The 22,749-nt window shown below is 54.4% G+C and overlaps 2 protein-coding genes across 3 annotated transcripts; both read right to left on the reverse strand.

Moving 5' to 3' along the window:
- Positions 1-1,651: 1,651 nt before the first annotated feature.
- Positions 1,652-7,346, reverse strand: LOC131082686 (uncharacterized). The gene is made up of 20 exons (XM_058022771.1): positions 7,240-7,346; positions 6,681-6,827; positions 6,480-6,601; positions 6,273-6,381; positions 6,073-6,189; positions 5,866-5,933; positions 5,681-5,794; positions 5,363-5,548; positions 5,174-5,276; positions 4,951-5,092; positions 4,689-4,872; positions 4,506-4,605; positions 4,219-4,337; positions 4,043-4,080; positions 3,731-3,843; positions 3,198-3,346; positions 2,938-3,032; positions 2,634-2,712; positions 2,277-2,385; positions 1,652-1,949 (listed from the first exon to the last, which is right to left on the reverse strand). Exons 1-20 carry the CDS (start codon positions 7,298-7,300, stop codon positions 1,876-1,878), a joined length of 2,229 nt encoding a protein of 742 aa, XP_057878754.1. The 5' UTR covers positions 7,301-7,346; the 3' UTR covers positions 1,652-1,875.
- A 3,153-nt stretch (positions 7,347-10,499) lies between these two features.
- Positions 10,500-20,105, reverse strand: TMEM209 (transmembrane protein 209). Of its 2 annotated transcripts, XM_058023326.1 has the most exons (15): positions 20,013-20,105; positions 18,611-18,750; positions 18,438-18,496; positions 17,665-17,796; positions 16,690-16,928; positions 16,394-16,598; positions 15,722-15,897; positions 15,471-15,542; positions 14,986-15,082; positions 13,967-14,092; positions 12,833-12,930; positions 11,846-11,960; positions 11,582-11,679; positions 11,180-11,253; positions 10,500-11,063 (listed from the first exon to the last, which is right to left on the reverse strand). In XM_058023326.1, the coding sequence occupies exons 2-15, from the start codon at positions 18,745-18,747 to the stop codon at positions 11,009-11,011; spliced, it is 1,683 nt and encodes a 560-aa protein (XP_057879309.1). In that variant the 5' UTR covers positions 18,748-18,750; positions 20,013-20,105; the 3' UTR covers positions 10,500-11,008. The 2 variants fall into 2 exon arrangements, with proteins under 2 accessions (XP_057879309.1, XP_057879311.1); XM_058023328.1 differs by lacking the exon at positions 13,967-14,092.
- Positions 20,106-22,749: the final 2,644 nt, after the last annotated feature.

The following is a 22,749-nucleotide window of genomic DNA, read 5'->3' on the forward strand; positions in this document are numbered from 1 at the left end:
GTTCTCCTGCTGATCAGCACAACCCACCTGGATGGTCCTGGAAAGCCAGAGATGGAACCTTCAGGCTCCAGCAAAGTGCATCCAGGACAGGCTGGGGAGCAGCTGTGGGAGGGACCTGGGGGTCCTGGTGATGGGACAGCAGCACTCTGGAGCCATGAGGGACACCTCTGTCCTGGGGACAGCAGGGACAGCAGCACGGATGGGCAATGTCCTGCCCAGGCTCCCCAGGAATGGGCACAGCCAAGGAGTGTTTGGACACTGCTCTCAGGGCCAGGGGGGATTGCTGGGGTGTCCTGGGCAGGAGCAGGAGCTGGATCTGGTCCCTGTGGATCCCTGCACCCCCAGCAGCTGGGAAAGCATCACCAAGAAAACCACAAAGCTGCAAGGAGTTCCCTTTTGCTGATAAATCTGCACAAGCAACACCCACGGATGGATTCCAGGGGTCTGTCCCATCCCAGAACCTCCCCTGGCTGCTGCAGGAGGGACACCAGACCTTTGGAGGCTGCTCCTCCTGAAAAAACCACCTGGTTTAAGCACTGAGCTCACAGCTCCTGCTCAGGGGGCTTTAATTGCTGCTGGGCTCTGCCTGTGGGGAAAAGCTTTAATTAAAATTCCCTGAGGAGAGGGAGAGGATCCAGCACCTACAGCAACTGATGGAGAGGGGTAGGAGCAGCCACAGTGCTGCAAGGGACAGGGAAAGCCAGCTCAGAACAGAATTCCTGAGCAGGTTCTCCTACAGCTCCTGCCCTCCCATCCCTTTTCCCTGTCCTGCCACTCACCTGGCAGTGCTCCCAGATGTCCCAGGCTGAGGACAGCAGGACTGGCCCTGCCGCTGCCTCCCTAGGAAAACAAAAGGCTTAATAAAGCAGCTTCATTAATCACTAACGAGCTGCTGCCTTCCCAGGCTGCTCCTGCCTCACTCAGGGCTGTCTGTCCATCCTGTCAGAGCCCAGCACTGCTGTGGCAGCACTCCCTGGTTATCATGCTGAAGGAACAGGAGAGGGAAGAGGCACCAGAGCCTCCTGCCTGTGTTCATGGATCCGTCAGTGTTTTGCTTTGGGATTGTTTTTGTTTTAAAGATAATAAATATATCCAAGCCCCAACTTTGTCCTCTCACTTCATCCACCAGCATTTTCCCTGCATGGAGTGAGATGTCCCCAGCCTGTCACACCCTATGGACAACACCAGAGCATCCCTGAACCTTCTCAGGAGTGTGGGACAGCCCTCAAAGCCAGGAGGACCAAAGACAGTCAGAGAAGAGCAGGCTGGAGATGAGCTGGAGCTCTGGGAGGGTCGTGGAGAAAGCTGGAGCCCACAGCCACCCTGCTGGGGCTGAGGTGACAGAGGACAGGGAGTGGTGGCCACACAGGGGCCCGGGCTGGTGCCTGAGGCTCATTTAAGGAGAAACAAACTTGTTTCTGATTTGTACAAAAGTGCTTTAATGACAAAACAGCTGAAAATCCCTTTGGGTGCTTTTCTGGTGCCATCAAACGTCCCGTGTGCGATTCCCAGGCCCTGCCAGGCCCGGGAGGATGAGGGACTTGTCAGGCACCTGCTCCCAGTGCAGCACATCCCCAGGGAGGGGACACGCAGAAATCCCCTCCAGACCCTCCTCTAAGGACAGTTCTCCTTGCAGCCACTCCTTGTGGGCGGGAGCTGCCCGTGTGACGTGCTCTGCCTTTGAGGCTCCTCGTTTGGGAGCCATCCATTGCCACCACCCTTCCATCCCCGAGGGCCCATGGGAGCCCAGCAGCAGCAGGAGCTCCGGGAACGGCGCTTCCAGGCCGGAGCCAGCCCGGCCAGGTCCCTGAGACACTGCAAAAGTCCTGATGAGTGCAGATCCCAACGAGGGGCTGGAGACACAGAATCCAAACCTCAGCAGCCGCTGGGCGACGGCGCGAAGAAATACACGGCCAGCAGGATGAAGTAAACCATCACCAGCACCGTGCCTGGGGCAGAGAGAGGGGTGGAGGGAGTTACTCCCTGGAGCAAGGAGGGACGTGGGTTTAGACCTGGTGTGGTCTGGAGTAGCCTCCTGTAGAGGCTAATCCATGGTTCTCTACAAAATGTCCATTAAAAGGGAGTTTGAAAGCTTTTAAAGGGGGAAATGGGAGTGATCCCCTTGGAGCTGCTGCAGGGGAACAGCCCCAGGATTGCTCAGGTCACCACACACCAAGAGCTCCAAAAAGCAGATAGAGGCAGGAGCCCCCCATGCCACATCCCAGGGAATGCAGGGGTGCTCCAAGCCCCACAGCAGCCCTCTGGGAGGTGCTCACCTTGGAAATAGTCACATTTGCCATCCATGAAGATGTAGTTCATGAGCACCACGCTGAACATGCTGGCATAGACGTGGAGGTCGCTGAAGACGAGCGTGAAGTTGGTCGGCTGCGAGGAAGAGGATTTGGGGTTCATGGCCAACCAGGACAACCCACATTGACTCTGTCTGGGGACGTGTGTGTCACCCCCTAAACCCCCTCTGCCCCACGTCCCCAGGGTGGGGACAGCGCCAGGAGACATCTGAGCCCACTTTCCCTGCACTGAGCAGAGGCGACAGTGGCCAGGGCAGCTGTGTCCTCTCCATGTCCCTCACACACCATGGGACAGTCCCCCGGGGCTGGCCTGGGGCTACTCACGTAGAAGATGGTGAAGAGCACCAGGATGGGGATCTGGAGCATGCAGACCTGCACCGCAATGCAGTTCCCAATCTCGATGCTGGGGAGGAAGGACAACTTAGGGGCTGTGTCTGGGTGAGAAAATCCCAAAGCACAGAGCCCTGCCCAGTTCTGACACCGTTTTTTGGGTGACTCGGCTCCTTGAGGACAAGCTGGCACAGACTCTGACCCACCAGTGCCTGGGCAGCCCATCATGGCACCAAGGCAGTGGGACTGGGACAGGGCACAGGAACCACCCCAAACCTCCCCCTTGGAGCCATCTCACCTCAAGCTCAGATTATTCTGCAGGGCAAACTGGATGCCATTGACAATCTCTGGCAGCTCAGGCACCATTGCCAGCACGGTGACACCGATGAAGTACTGCAGGGAAGAGGTGACATCAGCCTGACCACATCCGGGCCCTGGCCAACTGCAGAGCATCTCAGCACCTTTCCCCCACTCTTTTGGGGTTCCAGCTGCAGCCAGGGCAGGTCCCCATCCCTGGAGGGCACATCTTGGTCCTCAGGACAGCCAGAGGCAGCTCACCTGTGAGATGGTGGAGTTGGTGAGGATGGGGCTGATGTGCTCCGTGGCCAGGTCAGCACAGGCCGACATGCAGAGGGTGGAGAGCAGGAGGATGACCAGGGCCCGCCAGCGGGACCAGTGCACCACGGCACTGTGGTGGTGGCCAGGCACTGGGGAGAGAGCAGAGACGTGTGGGACACTCCAGAGCAGTGGCAGGAGCCAGCCCTGCAGCCAGGACGTCTGGGGACACTCCAGAGCAGTGACAGGAGCCAGCCCTGCAGCCAGGACATCTGGGGACACCCCAGAGCAGTGACAGGAGCCAGCCCTGCAGCCAGGACATCTGGGGACACTCCAGAGCAGTGACAGGAGCCAGCCCTGCAGCCAGGACATGTGGGGACACTCCAGAGCAGTGACAGGAGCCAGCCCTGCAGCCAGGACATGTGGGGACACTCCAGAGCAGTGACAGGAGCCAGCCCTGCAGCCAGGACGTCTGGGGACACTCCAGAGCAGAGACAGGAGCCAGCCCTGCAGCCAGGACGTCTGGGGACACTCACTGTGGCAGTCGCTGATGTGGATGTCGTAGATGTGCGTGTGGGTTTTGAGGGTGAAGAAGAGCCCGACGAGGTAGGCAGCAGGGAGCAGGATGGACACCGTGTACACCAGGGGTCTGTGGGACACAGGGGACACTGTCAGTGCCACCAGGGTCCGGCATGGACACCCAGGGGACTTGCCCTGGGGATGAGGAAAAGGGGCACAGGATCATTGGGGTGGAGGGGGGCCCTGGGATGGATGCAGGAACATGACCAAACCCAGGAGGTGCCACCCCGGGGTGGGGACAGCCCTGTCCCCAGTGCATGGACACTCACTGGACGTGGCTGTAGTAGAGGGTGCCGTTGTTGTCCATCTGCAGAGAGAGCACTTGTCAACAGGGATACAGGGGACAAGGGACAGCCCCGCTGCCACCACCCAGCACGAGAGCCAGGGGGGCTCAGAGCATCCCTGACCCCAAATGCCCCTGTTGGGGGTCCAGGTCCCCACTCACCAGGTCAAAGTGACAGTTGTGGCAGAGGTAGTGGCCCAGCGGGTTCTGGGTGACGTTGTGGCACTCGCCACAGACCAGCTTCCCATAGACCTTGGAGAAGAGCGTTGGGGCAAAGACACCTGCAGGGACAGCACACGGAGCAGGGACAGCGCACGGAGCAGGGACAGCGCACGGAGCAGGGACAGCGCACGGAGCAGGGACAGCGCACGGAGCAGGGACAGCACACGGAGCAGGGACCCACCCTGGTGGGACCCCCAGCCCTGGGGACAGCCCTGTCCCCAACTCACCTCCCACGGAGAGGAAGAGCAGGGCCGAGCTGACGCCCGCAGAGCGGCTGTTGAACCGCTGCTCCTGGTGCCGGATGCCCCCGATCACCATGCACAGACCCTTGGGGACAGAAACACCCCCACAAACCCCTGTCAGTGCTCTGCTCACAGCACCCTGCCAGCTGCCAGTGCCACCCGTCTCACCGGCACAAAGAGGACACAGCCCACCAGGGTCCCTGTCAGCGCTGACTTGACCACCTCGGCGTAGCAGCGGTTGCCCTCGCGCGAGCCCTTGATGAGGGCGGTGATGTAGAAGGTGAGCTCGGTGATGGAGCCGAACGTGGCGTTCACCACCGCCCCCACGGCGAAGTTGCTCTGGGCCGAGATGCTGCAGAGGAGCAAAAGGTGTCACGGCAGGGCCGGAGTGTCCCCACTTGGCCACCAAGCGTCCCGTGTCACCGCCCACCTGGCGATGGCCATGCCGATGTAGTAGGAGAGGGGCATGATGGAGAGCAGGGCCAGGGTGAACTTCACGGCGGAGCCCGTCAGGTGGTTGGGGCTGTCCACGTAGCCCAGCACCAGCGTCACCAGCACCAGGGGCAGCAGGTCTGGGACAGCCAGTCAAGGACAGGCAGAGGGCAGGATTTGGGGTCACCCCCACCCGTCCCCTGCGGCTCCCAGAAGGATACTGACAGCAAAGACGTTGATGCCATCCACGGCGTATTTGTAGTAGTAGGGGTTGGCAGCACGGTAACAGCAGAGAATCACCTCTCCCTCCAGAGGCACCTCTGTCTGCAGAGGGACAGGAGGGTCACCCCCCGCCCAAAATCCCCCTCAGAGTGGGGTGTGGGACCCCGGCCCCGCCCAGAGCCACTCACCATCCTCAGGCCCCGGATGAGCACACGCTCCGGGGGCAGCGGCAGCACGCGGGAGGCGGCGCGGGCGCTCAGCTTGGCCACGGGGATGAGGACGATGAGGAGCCAGGCGGTGACACACACGAGCCCGTGGGCCAGGGCCAGCAGCGGGTACCCCAGGCACAGCCACAGCGCAGCACTGGCACGGTGCTGTGAACAGGAGGGCACCTTCAGGGCCTGACCCCCAAACCACTGCCCAGGGAGGGAAGGGCCCGTGGGCACCTTGCCCACCGCACTGGGGGCTGCAGGGGAACGGCACTGGGGCAGCAGCACGGGGCTCACCCAGGATCCAGTGCCCAGCCGGCACCGTGGGCGCCAGCGCGGCGCCGTGGGACCCCCGAGCAGGGCTGAGCTCTCCCCCACGCCGGCCTCGCACGCCTGCTGGGATTTGGGCACCTGGGGAGAGGGGGATGTCAGGCTGTGCACAGGGCACCCCAACACCCCCCGGGGTTCCAAGGCACCCTCACCTCCACTTTCTGGATCACTTTGCCAAAGGGCCAGAGGAAATACCCGGCCAGGTCCCAGCAGAGCCTCCCTGCAGGGACACAACCGTCAGCGTCCCTTGCACCTACAGGGACATTCCGTGGAGAAGGGACCCAGGAGACCCCACCACCCATCGGTGCAGTTCTGAGCTCATCCAGCCCTCATATGGGGGTCCCAAATTTGGAACTCACCATAAGGAGCCCCCATGACAGTGATGAACATCATGGTAGCCACGAGGACGTAGAGGAGCGAGAGCCACCAGCCAAAGAGCAGCAGGTAAAGGACATTCCCACACGTCAGTGTGGACCCTGCCGGAGGGAAGGCACCAGGTGGGACCATTGTCACCTGCAGCTGCCCAAACCCACCCCGGGTTGTCCCCAGGGCCACCCACCTGCAGGGCCTCTGACGATGTTGAGGTCAGAGTAGAGCTCCTTGACAATCTCTGACCGGTCCTCCCAGGGCCGCGCCGTCACGTGGCTCTTCCATTTCTTGAAGCCAAACTGCAGAGAGAAGAGGGGGTTTTTTGGGATGAGTGAAGAGGAAGAAAATTAAACCCCATCACAGCCCTCCAGGAGCACCCATGGGTGCCCCCACCCACCTTGTAGTTGTTGGAGAGCTTGTTGGCCTCCACGGCGTTCTCGGCCGTCAGGGTGGTTTTCACCAGGCAGCTCTCGCACACCTCCTCCGAGTGCTGCTGGCAGCAGGACGGGGTGGACGTGGCTGTGGGTGACACACGGGGGCGTCACAGCGGCTGTGGGACCCCCAGGGCCCCAGCCCAGCCCAGCCCAGCCCAGCCTACCTGGGGGGCCGCGGGGCCGGTGCAGGTGGCAGCCCAGCTCCCCCAGGTCGCCCTGCGCGTTGTTGATGGCAGCGCAGTGCCGCTCGCACAGGGAGCCCCGGCGGGGACCGTCGCTGTCCCCGCGGCAATCCGGGACCTTGGGAGCATCTGCGGGAGCTGCCGGAGTCACCCTGGGCCACATCCCCGCCCCGGGCCCGGGCTCCGCACGGCGGGACAGCCGAGAGCCGCTGGGCCGGGGCGTCACCTTGGTCCCCAGCCCCGCCGGGGACACAGAGCGGTACCCAGGGATGCTCGGGAGGGGGGACCCCACCAGCGCCCGGTACAGGGCGGGGAATCCCGCTCGGTGCGCGGTGAGTGGGTCGGGAGGGGCGGGACCCGGTGAGGAGCAGGGATGGGGGAGCCCGGGTGGTGCCCGGGGATGGGGGAGCCCGGGGATGGGGGAGCCCCGGTGGTGCCCGGGGATGGGGGAGCCCGGGGATGGGGAAGCCCCGGTGGTGCCCGGGGATGGGGGAGCCCCCTCCGGCGCCCGCCCCGCTCAGCTCAGCTCAGCTCAGCTCACCGGGCGTGTCCTGCGCGCAGCAGCGGCGGTGGCGGCGGCCGGGCTCGCTGTCGGTGGCCATGGCGGGAGCAGCAGGTGCAGCGCGGGCGCTCCCGGCCCGGCCCGGCCCGCCGGAATTTAACGGGCGGGGCCGGACATGCGCGCCCCCGGGAGCCGCCCCCGCTGCGGGGGATGCGCCGGTAACGGGGCGGGGATGGGGAACGCGGGGAACGCGGGCAGCGGGGCGGGCGGGGATGGGGAACGCGGGGAGCGGGGCGGGCGGGGATGGGGAGCGGGGCGGGCCGGCGCTTTGGGGCGCGCAGGGGAGGGGACGCGGAGGCTGGGGGGGAACGGGGTGCGCAGGGATCGAGATGCGCGGGGACCGCGGTGCGGGGAATAACGGGGGGCAGAGAGAGCGGGGTGCAGAGAGAGCGGGATGTGCGGTGTTTTGGGGTGCAGAAAGAGCGGGGTGCGCGCTGTAACGGGGTGCAGAGAGAACGAGGTGCGCGGTGTAACGGGGTGCAGAGAGAGCGGGTGTGCCGTATTTTGGGGTGCAGAGAGAGCCGGATGTGTGGTGCTTTGGGGTGCAGAGAGAACGGGGTGTGCGGTGTAACGGGGTGCAGAGAGAGAGCGGGATGCGCGGTGTTTTGGGGTGCAGAGAGAGCAGAGTCCGTGGAATAACGGGGTGCAGGGAGAGCGGGTGCGCGCTGTAAGGGGGTGCAGAGAGAGCGAGGTGCGTGGCGTTTTGGGGTGCAGGGAGAGCGGGGTGCGCGGTATATGGGGGTACACAGGTGAGAGGACGCAGATATTGGGGTGCAGGGTAACCAGGGGGCACAGTGATATGGGGCGCGTGGTATATCGGGGTGCCCGGGAATTGGGGTGCACAGTGTGTGGGGCGTGCCCAGGGATCAGAGTGAACGAGATCTGGGGTGTGCAGTGTTGGGGTGCACGGGGATGTGGGGTGCAGAGTCAGGGCCTGCAGGAACAGGGGGCTGTGATGTATTGGGGTGCACGGGGAGCAGGGGCTGTGCAGTGTTGGGGTACACAGGGAGCGGGGGCTGTGCAGTGTTGGGGTACACAGGGAGGGGGTGCATGGGGAGCAGGGGCTGTGCAGTATTGGGGTACATGGGGAGCAGGGGCTGTGCAGTGTTGGGGTGCACAATGAGGGAGTGCACAGGGAGCAGGGGCTGTGGTGCAGAATGTGAGCAGGAATGGGGTGAACAATGAATTTGGGGTGCACAGGGTGTCAGGGGGCACCAGGACTGGGGTACACAGGAATCTGGGGTCTGTACTGGGGTGCAAAGTGCTTTGGGGTGTGTGATGTGCTGGGGTGCACAGGGAGCCGGGTGGATGGGAATTGGGGGGCACAGGGCCTGACTGGGGTGTGGGGTGCACAGAGAGTGGGGTTTGTGATGTATTGGGGTGTACAGGGAGCAGAGTGTGCCGGGTATTGGGGTGCACAAAGACTGGGATGTGTGATCTATTGGGGTGCACAGGGACTGAGGGGTGTGATGTATTGGGGTGCACAGTGTATTGGGGTACAGAAGGACTGAGGGTTTGATGTATTGGGGAGTGTGACACAGTGGGGTGCACAGGGGCTGAAGGGTGTGAAGCACAGAGTATTGGGGTGCAGAGGGATGGGCTCTGATCCTTTGGGGTGCAGGGGGATTGGGCTGGGTGATCCTTTGGGGTGCAGGGGGATTGGGCTGGGTGATCCTTTGGGGTGCAGGGGGATTGGGCTCTGATCCTTTGGGGTACAGAGGGATTGGGCTCTGATCCTTTGGGGTGCAGGGGGATTGGGCTGGGTGATCCTTTGGGGTGCAGAGGGATGGGCTCTGATCCTTTGGGGTGCAGGGGGATTGGGCTCTGATCCTTTGGGGTGCAGGGGGATTGGGCTCTGATCCTTTGGGGTGCAGAGGGAAGGGCTCTGATCCTTTGGGGTGCAGGGGGATTGGGCTCTGATCCTTTGGGGTGCAGGGGGATTGGGCTGGGTGATCCTTTGGGGTGCAGGGGGATTGGGCTCTGATCCTTTGGGGTGCAGAGGGAAGGGCTCTGATCCTTTGGGGTGCAGGGGGATTGGGCTCTGATCCTTTGGGGTACAGGGGGATTGGGCTCTGTGATCCTTTGGGGTGCAGGGGCACTGGGCTCTGATCCTTTGGGGTGCAGGGGGATTGGGCTCTGTGATCCTTTGGGGTGCAGGGGCACTGGGCTCTGATCCTTTGGGGTGCAGGGGGATTGGGCTCTGTGATCCTTTGGGGTGCAGGGGGATTGGGCTCTGATCCTTTGGGGTGCAGGGGGATTGGGCTCTGATCCTTTGGGGTGCAGGGGGATTGGGCTCTGATCCTTTGGGGTGCAGGGGGATTGGGCTCTGTGATCCTTTGGGGTGCAGGGGGATTGGGCTCTGTGATCCTTTGGGGTGCAAAAGGCTCCATGTGGGGGCTGTGCAGGATCCTGGGAGCACAGAGGGATGTGGGGTTCTGGGCACCCCAAAACCGTGCAGGGTCCTGGGGCTGCAGAGCCCAGGGCACCCAAGGGTCCCATATGGGATGGATCCCCACTTTTTGGTGAAAGAAGGAATTTCTGCACTTCAAGTTTTTAGAATGTGGGACTAATGGACCTCATGGGGCTCTGCTGCCCTTGAGGAGGGGAATTTTGGGGTGAAACCCAGCTAAATCTGGTTCTTGAGCATTCCTCTGTGGTACACGGATGGATGTGGTCATGCTGAACACAAGAAAAACCCCAAAAAGTGTTGGATAAACCAAAGTCATTTAATACAAGAACCAAATGAGCCATTTTGTTACCAGTTCTTGGAAAAACCCAGGTCCCTCAGGAAGGAGAGAGTCCCTAAAAGCAAAGTTCCAAAAATTCCTCTTTCCCTCCCCTCAGTAAAAAATACAGTACAATGATTCCATGTGTTCATGGTCCTATATACACCTCTAAAATACTCATTGACCAGAATTTACAACAAATCCTCCTGCTGCCCCTTGGAGACATTGGACAAATATTGATTGATCCTTTCTTTGAAGCAAATCCAAGTGTTTTTACCAAAAAAGGGACATTCCCAAAAACCTGTGGGTGTGTAGGGCCTGGTGTCCCACCTAGGTGCATAAAGCTCCCAAATCAGGTGGTGATCAGTGAAAAAAGCTGAAGGAAAATGAAATCCAAGAGCAAAAGCTGGGTGAGAGTTGGTGGCAGTGAAGGCACCTGGGGAGTTCAGAGCTCTCAAGGCCCCTGAAGAGGGGAGGCCACGCTGGTTTTGTACAAAACAATGAAAACAAAAATTAAAAATAGAAGTAAAATTCTTATTTGCTGAACTCAGCAAGACAAACATGGTTTTGTCTTTCCTCTTCAGCTGCAGGAACATCTTGAGGGGTCAGAAATCACAATTCCACCAATAATCAGGGATAAAATGAATTGGTTTTTATCATGCAGAATAAAATGAAGCAAAACTGAGTCTGAGCTTCCAGCCTGGGAATTTCTTGGATGCTGAAGTTGTCCAAGTTGTTTTATCCCTCCAAGTGCTCACAGCTGTGCACAGCCTTGGGGGGGCTGTTCCAGCTGCACCTTCAAAGGTTTGGTTTGGTTTAGTCTGAGACCAGCAAAGCTCAGTTTAAACAGGACTGGCTGGGGTGAGGAGCAGGAAGGAGAACTCCTGCCCAGTGAAATTCTCTTTGTAATGCCCTGACAAAATCCACAGAGGAATCACAGGCACTTCCTCCCTGCCCACAGAGCTGAGCTTTAATTGTCCTGGTTTGCAGCAAATCCACGATCCCTCCAGGGCTGGCTCCCATTATTCCCCAAAGATCCACAGGACATTGACTCCTGACAGTCCCAGATTGACACGCCTGCAAAGCCAAAGGGATCACAATTAGTCATTTCTAATTAAAAGCTGCAGTTAATTCGATTTTAGCACCGTTAATTATCACCCCACCATTCCCATCTTGTTCCATGGGATACCTACCCCAGCATCCCAGATTCCTTTGTCTTTATGATGTACAGGAACATCAGCAAGGTGTGGAACATGTTGTTCCTGCCCTGGAGCCACAGAGACACAAGGATTTAGAAATCAAAACAATTCAAAGTTTCAGAGTTTTCCTAGGCTGGAACTTGCATTGGCCTCAAGGGGTGACATCAGTGACAGCAGGGATTGTGATTTGGGGTTTTACAATAAACTGGCAGAGAATTCATAAGAGGAAGATCCTGTCTCCTAAACAGACAGCAGAGGCAGAATCCAGCAGCAGAGGAAGCACCACGTGCTGGGCAAAGACCAAGCTGGAGCAGTCCCTGTGTCAATGGACAGAAACGTGTCCAGGATTTAAAAAGAGAGAGCCCAAATCAGCCCTGGGAGCACCAGGCCCTGTACCTTGGGCAGGCTGTAGACGTGGCACTCGTAGATCAGCTCGTAGTGGGGAGGGTTGATGCTGCTCTGGTAGATGCAGAACACGTTTTCGTTTGAAGTGTCTGAATTCAAAATTAATAAAAAAAAAAAAAAAAAAAAAAAACAAAAAAAAAAAAAAAAAAAAAAAAAACAAAAAGAAAAAAAAAAAAAAAAAAAAAAAAAACCAAACAGATTTAGAGGTGCTGCTGTGACCCCAGAGGAACAGAGCAGCTGCAGGGCAGCCCATACCTGGCTTGTCTGGAGTCTGGATGAAGTGCTGGGAAGTGAAGGTTTTGCCATCGGGGTACTTGGGGTGAGGGGGCAGCCTGGAGTCCAGGTAGGTGCAGAACACGTGCATCAGGATCTGGGCAAACACGGCCAAACCTCAGTGCCAGGGCCCCAAAACCCAGCAGAGCTTCCCCCATGGCCCCAGGGGTTAATCCCAGTCTTTGCTAACCCAGGGTTACAATGCTGCCTTAGCCCCAGGCTTAGGAGCAGCTTCAGCCTGAATCACCAATTTCAGACTGGCTGAGACAGCAGAGGAGCTCTAACAGCAGCTCTGCCCACCCCAAAGCCAGCAAGGAGCCTCCTCCTTTCCCTCATGGAAACCACTGCAAACTCTGGGCTGGCCACAGGCTCAGCAATGCCAGAACTGTGAAACAAAGCCCTGGCATGAGCATCCAGAAAACCAGGGGCAGCCTGAGGGTTGTCCCAACCCTTCCTGGAGAGTTCTCGATATTTTATGTGGGTAACACCAGCAAATTATCTGTGATCTGGTGCTCTCTGTGCTCCTTATACCCAACAGGAGCTGTTTGGCAGGAAGATTTGCTAAAAAAAAGCCACAAATCTTAAAAAATCTGTGAGATGCACCTTGGAGCTCACAGCATTCTATCACCCACAATTAAGAAAAATGTGAAATTGTCTTTTTTTTTTTTTTCCTAATAGCCTTAAATTAATGTCAAAACTTCACTTGCACTTTTGAGCTGCTCCTTTTTATCAGGACACTCAGAGCTGCTCCACAGCTGGAAAATTCCAAATATTTACCCATTCCAACCAGAAAATCAAATCCTATTTCAAGGCTGATTTTCCACTTCCACCAATGGAACCTCTTTCACCATCCAGCAGCAAAGCCCCATTTTCAGATTTCCCCACGCTGCTCAAAGGCTTCCTGGCTGCTCCCTCCAAACCCTCCCCAAAATGCAAGCACCCCTGGGATCCGGGCGTGCTGGAGCTCACCGCGGAGTCGGTGGGAAGGTCCGTGTCCCATTTGCGGCCCTTGAAATCCCCGCCTCCGTTCCAGCGGAAGGAGCTCATGCACCCTCCCTGGGAGAGCTCTGCAATTACAGCATTGGCACTTCATTGCAGTTACAGCAGTTTGCATTTCACTGGAATAGCAACAGTTACTCCACTGCAATTACAGCAGTTGGCACTTCATTGCAGTTACAGCAGTTGGCATTTCACTGGAATAGCAACAGTTATTCCACTGCAGTTACAGCAGTTTTCATTTCACTGGAATAGCAACAGTTACTCCACTGCAATTACAGCAGTTGGCACTTCATTGGAATTACAGCAGTTTTCATTTCACTGGAATAACAACAGCTATTCTACTGCAATTACAGCAGTTTGCACTTCCTGGGGGCTGCAAGTGCCTCTAAACAAAGGGGGGTCTGCTGCAGGAAATGGGAACAATTCAAATTGGGAGGGAAGATATTGATCCAAGGGGTGAAGCTACAGGAGGATTTTTGTTTGTGGATACTGAAGTGATGATTTTTGTTTGTGGATACTGAAGTGATGATTTTTGTTTTGTTTGTGGATACTGGAGTGATGGTTTTTGTTTGTGGATACTGGAGTGATGATTTTTGTTTGTGGATACTGGAGTGATGATTTTTGTTTGTGGATACTGAAGTGATGGTTTTTGTTTGTGGATACTGAAGTGATGGTTTTTGTTTGTGGATATTGAAGTGATGATTTTTGTTTGTGGATATTGAAGTGATGGTTTTTGTTTGTGGATATTGAAGTGATGGTTTTTGTTTGTGGATACTGAAGTGATGGTTTTTGTTTGTGGATACTGAAGTGATGGTTTTTGTTTGTGGATACTGAAGTGATGATTTTTGTTTGTGGATACTGAAGTGATGATTTTTGTTTGTGGATATGGAAGTGGTTCAGCTTCACCCTGAGCAGGCAGGAGGAAATCATGGACTGGTTTGGATAGAGGGACACTGAAGGATCAGGGAGTGCCAGCGGTGCCATGGCAGTGCCACCTCCCACTGTCCCTGGACACTCAGGGACGCAGGGACACTCTGGGTACAGAACCAATGGATTCCCTGCAGCATGGCCATGTTTGGCCATCAGAAGAGCAGCACCACAAACCTCTGATCCTTTCCACCAAGTACTCCTGGTTTGGGCTCAGATCCAGGTACTGCACCAGAGCGTTGAGGGTGGGGATGAGTGGAGCCTTCACCAGGGCTGCCTGCTTCAGGCTGCTGATGCTGGCCTCTGTGACAGACACACGGACAGACAGACAGACTCAGCCTCAGGGGGCACTGCCGGCTCCCTGCCCAGCCTGGGCACACCCCAAACACCGCCCAGGCACTACAAAGTAGCACAAACCCCCTCCACATCAGCTACAAGGAAGCAACAGGAGCTTAAAGAGCAGCAGGAGAGAAACAAAGTGAAAACAAAGTGAAAACAAAGTGAAAACAAAGTGAAAACAAAGTGAAAACAAAGTGAAAACAAAGTGAAAACAAAGTGAAAACAAAGTGAAAACAAAGTGAAAACAAAGTGAAGTGAAAACAAAAGCAGCACCGACAGTTCTTTAAGCACTTTGCAACAGTAGCTTTGGAGGAAACACTCCAAGAACAACCCAAAAAGAATCACTTGATTCAAAGCCAGCGCATCACATCAGTTAATTTAAAACAAGAGAAGCAGCTGCTACAGAATCCTAACCTGACATGGAAAAGAGAACCCCAGTTCATCAGAATTTAAAAAAATTATAGAATTTTAAAAACCCCAGTTCTTTCAGGAGGTGGGTGAGCTGAAGAACTTGGGAAAGCACATAGCAGTGGAGACAGTGAGACTTTTGGGAGACACTGAGAATTTACAGCACATCTGTCTTTGAAATGCTTTCTGCATGCTTAATGATCAATTTTTATTGATAATTTGAGCTGTAAAATTAAAATTATGGGAGAAAAATAAGAGGAATTTAAGAATTGTACCCAAATGTCCAAGCATTGATATTTATAGAAGTATTACAGAAAGCCTTCCCAGCTTAAAGTAATGGAGGTGGAACAAAGACAGCACCAAAAGAGAGCAGAAATGGAACAAAAATATTTCCCAGACCTAATTTATGCACCACCCATTCCAAGGAATTCCCAGGCTGCTGATCCTACCTCCGATCTGCAGCTCTGGACAGCCCATCCTCCTCAGCTGGGTGCTCACAGATTCCATCTCTTCCACCAGGGGCACCAGGATGGTGTCATTGATCCACTGCGAGGGAAAAGGGGACAATGTTTAATAAACCCCTCAGCTTACACCCTGCAACCATCCCACCACAACCACGAGGCACTTCAACAGAAACGCTGAAGCCAATCAAAGAGAGAAATAATTTAATTGTCAATTTAAGTGACCCCCTAACAGCTTCTGCAAAGGCAGAAAATTCAATGTTTAGGAGCTGGGAAACCCATCTGTGTCAGGTGGAGCTTTTTGGACAGTGAGGAAAGGGGATTGGTGCAGTCCCTCTCCTGTTTGGCTCGGGACAGCAGGAGATGATGAACGTGAGGGGTTTGAGTGTGACAGAGCAGCCCAAGCCTCCCCACCCCGGGCACACAGCACAGGGAGGAATTTCCCCCTTGGAACCCCTCAGAGAGGCACTCACATTCCTGAATTTCGCTGTCCAGGAATCCATGTGCTCCAGGAGCTGCCGGTTCATTGTCACCCGAGCCCAAACCTATGGGAAGGGTGATTAAATGCACAGGAGAACTCTCGGGGGTTTTAGGGTCTGTGAAAATTCCTGCTGCTTGCAAAAGGCAGGAGCTGGCTGAATGCTGGAGCACTGACCCAGCTCAAATCCAAACCTTTAAAATCCCATTTCTCCCTCTTGACTTCTTTGATTTTTGTGGAATTTACCTCCTCTGCAGCCTGTTTGGAGGTGAGATCAGCTTCATCCTTGTGTGCAGAAGGAGCCTGGGACCTGCAGGCCAGCTGATACTGGAACTTCCTCAGGATCTGTGCATGGTCTGCCATGGAACGGCTGTAATTCCAAAACGTTGGGCTGCTGGAGGGAGAGCTGGAATCTGAGCTCCCTGGAAAGGTTAATTAATTAATTAATTAAGGAATTAAATTCAGTTATTGCCAAGTGATTCTGGAGAAACAGCAGGGGACAACAGGTCAGTGTGAGTGAATGCACTGAAGTCCCTCTGCAAAAACGCTGCATTTACCCTTATCTTGATTGTCCTCCCCTTATCTTGACTGACCCAGGAGAAAATGCCCTGGATTCAGCCCCTTATCTGAAACCACTTGGACAAGATCCCCCTCTTATCAAGGTGATCTTATCTCAGTCCATTACAGCCTCCAGCTGCCTCAGAGGTAACCCAGCAGCATTCCCATGCTGAGATCCTGCTCCAAGGAATAACTGGAGGAAAACTGCCTGAAGGGGAACAACGGGGGCTCTGCCTCCCAGGTGATCCAGAACTGAAGGGTTCCTTTTCACTGGTGCTTCTCCCATCCCAAAAACAAACACTGGATAAAACCAACACCTCTTCCCTGCCAAGCTTCTCCCAGCAAAGCCCCCCAGTTTACCCAGCTGAACTCGGTGCTGTTTCTCCTCCTCGTTCCTCAGGAAGGTGTCCAGGGATTTGACATCTGTGATGCAGTCATCTTTGTAGGTGGAATTGTTGTACAGGATGGGAGAGAACCGGTAGTGAGACCTGATCCCAGCGCTGTCCACAGGCCCCACACTCACGGAATAGGGAGATCCGTTGGGAGAGTGGCTGAAGCTGGAAACCTCGGGAGAAAACAACAAAAACAACGAATTCATTTTCATTCCCGAGGCCGAGGCTGCGGCGCAGGGAGGCGCTGGTGACGGGGTAGCTTACCTTGGTGTAGCTGCCGCCGGGTGAGAAGGCGCCCGGGCTGCTGTGGGAGGGGCTGGCCCCGGGCAGGGGCTGCAGCTGGGGGCTGAACCCGCTCAGGCAGCCCGCGGAGAACTTGGGGCTGGCGCTGGGCGAGCGCGAGGGGCTGTAGCTGAGCACGCACTGGCCCTGCAGGGGCGGCGACGGCGGCAGCGACAGCACCCGCTTGGGGCCCGCCTCCCGGGGAGGAGCCACCGGCACGGCTGCGAGGGAAGCACCGCAGTCACACACACCGCCCCTCCTCACTGGGAATGCAATTCATGCAATCTGAAGCACTGCAGTCACACAAACCACCCTTCTTAATGAAAAATACAATTCATGCAATCTGAGGCACCGCAGTCACACACACCGCCCCTCCTCACTGGAAATGCAATTCATGCAATCCTAGACATGCTCAAAGCTGGTCCTACAGAACTCCCATAAAACTGAGACCTGTGAGCCCAACCTGCTGCGGGATTCTCTAATATCCCGTCAGCTCCCCCATCTGTACCACGCTAATTAACCTCTCCATTATCTAAAACACAATTAGTTTTTTCCGGGCAACAACAGACAGAAGAAGAGGACACAGTCTCAAGCTGTGCCAAGGGAGATCCAGGCTGCAATGTGGAGTCACAGGTGTTTAAGGGAAGTGTTTAAGGCAAGACTGATGTGGCACTGGGTGCCATGATCTGGTTGAGCTGTCAGAGCACGGGTTGGACTCGATGGTCTCAAAGGTCTCTTGCAACCCAGCAATTCTGTGATTCTGTGATAGCTCCACCTCAAATGGCACAAACCAAAGCAGAGCATGGAGCCCAGCTCCTGGCCCTGCACAGGACAGCCCCAAACACCCAGCTCAGCTCACAGCCCTTGTCAGAGGAGAGAATTCAGAATAGAGGGCCCAGAGCTGCAGAAAGCACAATAAAACCATGGAAAGGAGCAAAAGGAGGGTTCATCCCCCACCTGCCCTGCGCAGCCAGCCCACGATGGGCTGGCTGGGACTCGTCCCCAAGCTGCCTGGTGCTGCTGTGTAGGTGAAGTACCTCCAGAAGTCAAACAGGGCATTGAGGCTGAACAGGGCTGCCAGGGCGAATTCTGCAAGAAACACACGAGTTTCTGTCATGGCTTGGGCAAAAATTACATTATTGGCAAAACCAGGCTGTGTCTGTTTAAAACAGGTCATTGTTAGTGCTGCCAGTTTAGGGAAGTAGCCGAGATTTCTTCACTTCCTTAGGCAAGAACCATTGGAGATCATTTTCCTCACTGTTGAAATGAATTTATACATTTAAAATTTTGATTTTTAAAACGGGATTGTTATTTTCCAAATAAGAAATCTCATGATTCTTGCTTCTTTCCATCCTGTTTGACAGAGCTTAGAGTCTCCTCTGAAACCAACTTGAATTGTTGTAAAATTCCACCCACACCCAGAGCACAACACAGCAGGAAAATAATTCTAAAGCTCTCTAAAGCCTTAATGCACACATTAAGAAAGATTTCACACATTAATTAAGTCCTCCCTGCCCATTTCCCATAGAGAAAAAGCTGTTAACACTCCTTATCTGCCCCTGAAAACAATGCAACTCCAGCAGTTTCAAGGGAGATCACAGAAAACAAAACAAAGTTTTGGTTTAAAACTCAAACAGAAAAAAAAAAACCCACCTTACAAACAACCTCCCAGCAATAAAAATGAGTAAAAATCAATCCAGAAATTTGATTTAAATGCTGCAACGACTCACCAATGTACCAGAGGGGAAAGCAGGTGATGTTGTAGTATGTGCTCAGGAGCTTCCCAGTCCTGAAAAGCAAAACAAGAAGGGAGAATTTAGCTGAAATTCCGTCCCGGGGGACATTCAGGGCTGCACACGGTGGAATCTTTGCTGGTTTGGATCAGATGGAACAGTTAACTCACATTTCAGTGTAGATCATGCCTGCTACAGATATATTGAGGAGCCCCCAGGCCAGCACCACCTTCCTGGTCTCAGCCTGTTTCCTCATCTTCACAGCCAGGTCGATGAGGGACGTGTCTGGACTCCTGTTCGGTGTCATTGTCTGTGAGAACACAGGGAAAAGGCAAAATCTGTTAATTTTTAATCAACAGGAAGATTTCAGCAGGTTACTGAGGAACAGTGTCCATCTTCTGCGTCATTTTTGAATAATGTCCTTCAAAAAGAGGAGGGAAAGCTCCTGCCTCCTGCAGGCAAGACTGGTGTTTTAGTGAAAATTCTCACTTATTTCAGTAGGTAACAGAGTATTTTCTGTCATATGAAACCCACAGATTTTATTTCCTCCTCTACACCCAGTAACACCTTCCATGAAGGAAATAACCCTGTACCAGGCAGGCTGCCCTCACATCACCCCCAGACTCCAACCCCTTCCCTGAACTTCTCCTGTCCCCTCCTCAAACCTCACCTTTCCCCCACCCCAAAGCTCTCCCCTGCCTTAGCACAAACCTCTTCGATGATCCTCCTCCTCCTCAAAGTTCTCTGATCCCCTCTCCAAATTTAAACCCTCCCCCTGCTCACACTTCCCTTCTTTCCCCGCCCCAAACCTCTGCTCCTCCACTCCCCAAACCCCTCCGATTCCCCTCCTCACATTTCGTCTGTGCATTGTCCTCCTCCCACACCTCTCTGATCCCCCTCCTCACATTTCATCTGTGCATTGTCCTCCTCCTAAACCCCTCTGATTCCCCTCCTCACATTTCATCTGTGCATTGTCCTCCTCCCAAACCCCTCCGATTCCCCTCCTCACATTTCATCTGTGCATTGTCCTCCTCCCAAACCCCTCCGATTCCCCTCCTCACATTTCATCTGTGCATTGTCCTCCTCCCAAACCCCTCTGATTCCCCTCCTCACATTTCATCTGTGCATTGTCCTCCTCCCACACCTCTCTGAGCCCCCTCCTCACATGTCTTTCCTGCAGACCTCAATGTCCTCCTCCCCAAACCTTCCCTCTCCTCCTCCCCAAAACCTCTGATCCCCCTCCTCAAACCTCACTGTCCCCTTTTCCAAATCTCTCTGATCCCCCTCCTCACATTTCATCGCTGCAGACCTCCATGTCCTCCTCCCCAAACCTCTCTGATCCCCCTCCTCACATCTCATCTCTGCAGACCTTTCTGATCCCCCTCCTCAAGCCTCCCCTCTCCTCCTCACACCTCTCTAATCCCCCTCCTCCCCAAACCCCTCCGGTCGCCTCTCCCCGAGCTCCCTTCTCCCCTCCCAACCGCCCTCCCCGAACCTCACCGCTCCCCCTCCCCACAGCTCCCGGTCCTCCTCCCGAAGCTCGGCGGTGCCCCCCGCCGTGTCCCACCTCACCTCTCGGCAGATCGCTCCCGTTTTTCCCTCGGCCCGGGCAGTTTTTTCCTCTTTTCCCGCCGGGCTCTCCGCTCCCCTCACGCCGCCGCGGCCTCGCGCTCAGTGCGCCTGCGCGGGCGCTCGCGCCGCGTCACCGGCCGCGCCGGGGGAGGGGACAAAGGGGCGGGGGCTCGCGCGCGGGTTTTGGCGGGAAGAGAGTGAGGGGGCCGCCATGTTGGGGGGGGCGGAGGAGCCCTCACAGTTTCGCTCTGGGGTTTTTCACTTGGCTTTACCGCTAAATTGTTTAGTTGCTGTGAAAAACGACAGTCGCTTGTTTTTTAAAATGTTAAAAGTTTGATAGTAATAAAATGGTTATAAAAATAGTAATACAATTAGAGTAATAATAATTTGGACAATTGGGATTAGGACAATATGAGACAGTAGAAACAAAGAGTTACAGACGGTCCGGGTACCTTTTCTGGGCAAAATAAGCCCGAAAAAGGACCCACGTTAACAGAGGATTAACCCTTAAAAACAATAACCTGTTGCATATTCATACACCTCATACATGATGCATAAATTCCATTCAAACACAGGATTCTGTCTGGGCAGTGTCAGCTTCTTCCTCTGAATCCTGACAGCGCCTTCGAGGTGGGATGAAGTTCATTTCTCCTGATAATGGGGCAATAAATTCTTTTTTTCTGAAAGATTCAGGTGTCCTGTGGCTGCTATCTGGCTGCGAGTCCTTTCTTTAAAAAAGTATCCTACATAGCATAGTTTCTATTTTAACATTTTTTATAACCTAAAACTATATTTAACACACTACTCAGGAGAATTAATAGAGCATTACTTTCTAACACAACACATATAATATTCATTTTAATACTTGCAAAAAGCCAATCATCAATACGCATTTTTGACATTGTTTATGCATTTTAACAAACAAATTAATGTTTATTTGTTCTAAATTGCACAATCCTCTTCATTAATTACTATTGTAATAAATGTTCCCTATTCACTTCCTCACTTTTTATACTGATCTCATACAAATGATTTAGTAATTTTGTTATCTTTTTCTCAGACATAAAGTCTCCAAGCTTTCAGGCCTTAATTTCCTCTATTTTCTGGTTACTGCAATATCCTTGAAGTGCCATAAATTTAAATTCCCACATGCCCAGCCTTCAAATTCTTTGAGTCTGTTCATTGAAATTTGTCAGGGTTCATTTTAATAGACTTATTTGATGATTTCATGATCAGAGTAATAATAAATGTCTGTGGAGAAGCTTTCTTAGTGCTTTAAAAGTGGGTGCTGCTCATAAATAATTAAAATGACCAATTAAAAATTGGTCATTTTAATTATTTAACATGACAACACATGCATGACTTCAAATTTTTGTCCAGGTGTAGCTTCACATTTCTGCTCTGAAATGCTGTAAATGGAAAGGGTTGTGTGAGGATAACTCCTCCAAATTTGAGGGTCTTGATTTCCTAATTTAAGGAGAACTGAGTTGGAAATACACGGCTCCATTGCAGCCAGGGTTATTACACTGACATCAACTCAGATTTTCCTGACATAAAGCCTAAAGATTTTCCAGAAACATCAAAAATACGAGCTCTGCTTCTAAAATGACTTCTCAGTGTACAAGTGGTGAAGCACATACTGAAAGCCCTACTCATTCCTTATCCAGGGCATTTCCAAGGGGGATTGGGGACATGGAGGCAATCCATCATTTACAGAAATAATAATTCCCCCATCGGTAATCCAAAATAAATTGGCTTTATAGCAAATTAACTCTGATTATCCCGGGGATGAGCTGCCAGTGGAGCCCTTTGCCGTGCCAGTGAAATATTTCTATCCAAAGTTTCTGGGTTTTTTTTTTTCCTAAAAATGACAGGAGAGGCTACAGCACTGGATCTTGGTTTGCATCATTTGAGGCAGCAACAACACAGAGTCTGGATTTTACAGAAATGGACCGACCCCACTGAAATTTAATGATTTTTGGGGCTTTTCTATTTTTTGTTGTTGGGGGCTTGTATCCATTCTGGCCTCTCTCAGTGAAAATCTGTGCCAATGAGGGATTTTGTGTGAGGAAGGGGTTTGGCTGACTGACCTTTGTCTCGCCCAGGTGTCCCCAGGCTGTCCCTGAGTCACAGGGTGACAGCAGAGCTGTGCAGGGCAGCGGGAGAGCCCTGCCTGCCTCACCCACACACCCTCCACCCACCCACCCACTTGGGGAGCTGCTCCGAGCCTCAGCCCAGTTGTTTGGGCTTTGTTTGAGCTGCGCTGGGCTCAGGGGGGACCTTGGTGACATCCTGCCTGTGGAGGAGCTCTCAGTGCCACCAGACCTGCTCTGCTGCTGGCTGCATCCCGCGGGGCTCTGCTGCTTCTGGTGAGCTCCCTTCCTCCCTGCCCTGCTGTGCCACCTCTGCCTCCTGCTGCTCCCTGGGGCTTTGCAGCCTCTGAAAACCCCAGAATGGTTTGGGTGGGAAGGGACCTCAAAACCCACCTGGCTCCAACCCTTCAATTGTCCCAATGCCCAGCCTGGCCTTGGGCACTCCAGGGATGGAATTCCTCATGGCCAAGATGCCACCCATGGCTGCCCTGTGGCAGTGGGAGCCATTCCCTGGGTGCTGTCCCTGCAGGCCTTGTCCCCAGTCCCTCTGCAGCTCTGCTGGAGCCCCTGCAGGCCCTGCAATGTGCTGGGAGCTCTCCCTGGAGCCTTCCCTGCTCCAGGGGAACATTCCCAGCTCTCCCAGC

The sequence above is a fragment of the Melospiza georgiana genome, chromosome 4, assembly GCF_028018845.1.
Source record: "Melospiza georgiana isolate bMelGeo1 chromosome 4, bMelGeo1.pri, whole genome shotgun sequence".
NCBI lineage: Eukaryota > Metazoa > Chordata > Aves > Passeriformes > Passerellidae > Melospiza > Melospiza georgiana.